This window comes from Lepisma saccharinum, chromosome 29, assembly GCF_977018435.1.
Source record: "Lepisma saccharinum chromosome 29, izLepSacc3.1, whole genome shotgun sequence".
In the NCBI taxonomy this organism is placed as follows: domain Eukaryota; kingdom Metazoa; phylum Arthropoda; class Insecta; order Zygentoma; family Lepismatidae; genus Lepisma; species Lepisma saccharinum.
The window spans coordinates 16,151,688-16,155,330 of NC_139257.1; the positions used below are offsets into that span (position 1 = coordinate 16,151,688).

The following is a 3,643-nucleotide window of genomic DNA, read 5'->3' on the forward strand; positions in this document are numbered from 1 at the left end:
TAGCCTATTTCTGCATAAAGTGGACTTAAAACTCAACTCAAGCAAGCAATATTTTTATTCCAACAGGTTTAGACGAGGGGAAGCGGAATATACATTTTCGCCTATAAGTGCGGAGAGCTACCACATCTGAATGACAGGTGTTGATAAGTAAACCCGGATTTTGATGTTAATATGTACATAAATATGTAACAATAATAGAAAATATATACCTAAATATGTATTATCAAAAGGATATGTAGCTAAATATGTAGGATCAAATAATATATAATATTAATTATCTTCTTCTTCTTCTTCTTCTTCTTCTTCTTATGGCGCTACAGTCCACTGATGAACCTTGGCCTCCTCTGTGATTTGTCTCCATCTATCTCTACCTTTTGCCACAACTTTCCAATTTCTATGCTGGAGCTTCCGAACATCCTCATCCACTCCATCCACCCATCTTAATTTAGGCCTTCCTCGCTTCCTTTGTCCACCTGGGCTATCCAACATCACTCTCTTTGCAGGGTCACTATCACTCATGCGCATCTCATGACCTGCCCATCTTAATCTAGCAGCCTTTATTACACCAATAACTGTTGGTTCTTGATATAAGTCGTAGAGCTCCTTATTAAATCGCTTTCTCCATTTTCCATTCTCACATACTGGTCCCAATATTCTTCGTAATATCTTTCTTTCAAAGGTCTCTACCAGCTGTTCATCTTTCCTTGAACTGGTCCAAGTTTCCGCAGCATAGATCAATACAGGTCTTATCAGTGTCTTGTAAAGTGTTAACTTAGTTCTTCTGGACAATATGGTGCTCTTAAAATGTCTCTGTAGTCCATAATAGGCCCTATTCGCTGCTATAAGTCGTGCCTTTACTTCCTCCTGTGAATCATTTTCATGTGTCACAACAGAACCCAGGTAGATAAAGGCATCCACTCTATCAAAGGTATAATTAGCCATTGTTATGGTCGGTGATGGATTATATCCGTGTGCTTTGCCTGCTGCCATGTACTTAGTCTTCCCTTCATTCACCACCAATCCCATCTTCTTTCCTTCCCTTTCTATGGCCAGAAATGCTTCTTCTACTGCATGTAGAGATCTTCCTACTATGTCCACATCATCTGCATATGCAAGTATCTGGATTGACTTATAATATATGGTACCCCTAATTTGCACCCGAGCTTCCCGTATAACATTCTCTAAGGCAATGTTAAACAACAAACAGGACAGCACATCGCCTTGTCTTAGTCCATTTTCTATTTCAACAGGTTCTGAGAGTTGTCCTCCTACTCTTATCTTACTATTGGAGCCCTCCATGGTTATCCTCACCATTCTTATTAATCCTATTGGAATTCCAAGATCTTTCATTGCCAGATATAGTTGGGTCCTGTTTATACTATCGTATGCAGATTTAAAATCAAGAAATAGATGGTGCGTTCCTATCCCAAACTCCAGAGTTTTCTCCAGTATTTGCCTTAAGGTGAATATCTGGTTAATTGTAAATTTTCCTGGCCTGAACCCACATTGATATGGTCCAATGCACTTTTCTACATATGGTAGTAGTCTTTTATATATAATTCTTGCAAATACTTTATATGCAACGTTCAACAATGTAATTCCACGATAGTTTGCACACTCCATCATGTCCCCTTTCTTGTGGATAGGTACTATGATACCCGTCCTCCATTCACTTGGCATCTGTCCCTTTTTCCAGATTATGTTTATTATTTCCTTCAAGCTTCTAATGACACTCTCGCCTCCATGCTTAAACAGCTCTGCTTGCAAGTTATCTATCCCAGATGCTTTACTATTTTTCAATATCTTGACTGCCTCCCATACTTCATCTAACTTTGGACTTTCTATGCCCTCTTCTCCTTCCTCTTCTTCATTTAACCCTTCTTCGAGCATATCTGCACTGCCATTCAATACATCATTAAAATGCCTTCTCCACCTTTCTAAAATTTCACTACTGTCACTAATTACATCGCCTGTTTCATTTCTACAGACTGTTGTCCTTGGTTTAAAAACATCTTTTGTATTATTTACCAGCTTATACATCTGTCTTACATTATTCTGCTCATGCAGGCTTTCCAACTGCTTCATCTCTTGCTTCATCCATTCCCTTTTTTTTTCCTATGGACTTTCTTCTCAATCCTTCTTTTCTCTTGATATTCATCCCTAGCTCTCCTTGTTGCACTTCTTTGCTGCATCCTCTTATATACATCATTCTTTTCTTTGGTTACATTTTGACATTCCTCATCGAACCACGTTTGTTTCTTTACTGGCTTTTGTGTTTCAAGTATTTCCTTTGCTACATTACTGATCCTCAGCTTATATCTATCCCACCTCTCATCTACATTTTCCACTTCTGCCGGTTTCATCCCGACGAATCCCTCTTCTAGTTTACTTCTGTACCTCTCAACCACCGTTGGATTTCTTAACTGCGTGACATTAAATTTAATCAGGCTAGTCGCCTTCATTTTTCGGCTATTAGATATTCTTGCTCTAATCCTTCCCATAATCAAATAATGGTCGGAATCAATATTAGCCCCTCTAAAAGATCTAACATCAATGATATCTGATCTATGTCTACAATCTATCAGCATGTGGTCAATTTGATTATAAGTTTTTCCATCCGGGGCTCTCCATGTTATTTTATGAATATCCTTGTGCTGGAACAGAGTTGTTGTTATTACTTGATTCCGAGATGCTGCAAACATTATTAGCCTCATACCGTTGTTATTTGTGACTTTATGCATACTCTGTTTACCAATTGTTGGTTGATACACGTCTTCAATGCCTATCTGGGCATTAAAGTCTCCAATTACTATTTTTATGTCATTTTTTGGGCAATCATCATATGCTTTCTCTAACGCATCATAGAAATCTTGTTTTACATCATCTGTGGATACTTCCGTGGGTGCATGTGCATTGATTATACTGTAATTAAAGAACTCTCCTTTAACTCTCAATGTCGATAATCTTGAACTTATAGCTTTAAATCCTATCACTAGATGTTTTAGTTGTTTATGTATTATAAACCCAGTTCCTAGCATATGCAGCCTTTCATCACAGATATAGAAGACAGTTGCTTCTCTCTTTTCCAAAACTCCTTTTCCGATCCAACGTACTTCTTGCAATGCCACTATCGCAGGCTTATAATTATTTAGTTGATCCAGCAACATCCTCAATGCACCTGCCCTATACAAAGATAGCATATTCCAGCTCCCTACATATAGATCCCTTCCCTTTCCATAATTCGCTTGTCCATTATTCACGCCAGTCCGTCGTCGGTAGATCTGTCCGGCTACATTTCTTTGAGGTCCTGTAACGTGGTTCCTTTTGTGGGATGGGGTTGTCGGCCCCACGCCCAACCCCCATTCTTGGAGGACCAGGATTTGTTTAGGGTTTACTCCCGTAGGGCAGCTGGCTTCACTATGCCTTACGAGTCTGCCCCACCCTTGGTTTTCTGTCAGGGTATCCTTCCCTTAGCCTTTGGGGATCCCTCCCCTCCCTGCAAGGCAGCAGGGGCTGAGCTTAGTTAGTGGCGGCTCTCCTCGCCACATCGCAGGATTTTCATCGGAGCCTTGCAGTATTTACAGAGATGCAGTTGCCACTCCACATCTCGCTGCCTCCTCCAATCCTGCTGCTGCTTGTCCGC

General features: G+C 40.1%; 1 protein-coding gene across 1 annotated transcript; it reads right to left on the minus strand.

The window, feature by feature from the left end:
* Window positions 1–2,093: 2,093 nt before the first annotated feature.
* On the minus strand, window positions 2,094–3,167 carry LOC145981406 (protein CFDP2-like). The gene has a single exon (XM_083114643.1). The coding sequence runs from the start codon at window positions 3,165–3,167 to the stop codon at window positions 2,094–2,096; it is 1,074 nt and encodes a 357-aa protein (XP_082970769.1).
* Window positions 3,168–3,643: the final 476 nt, after the last annotated feature.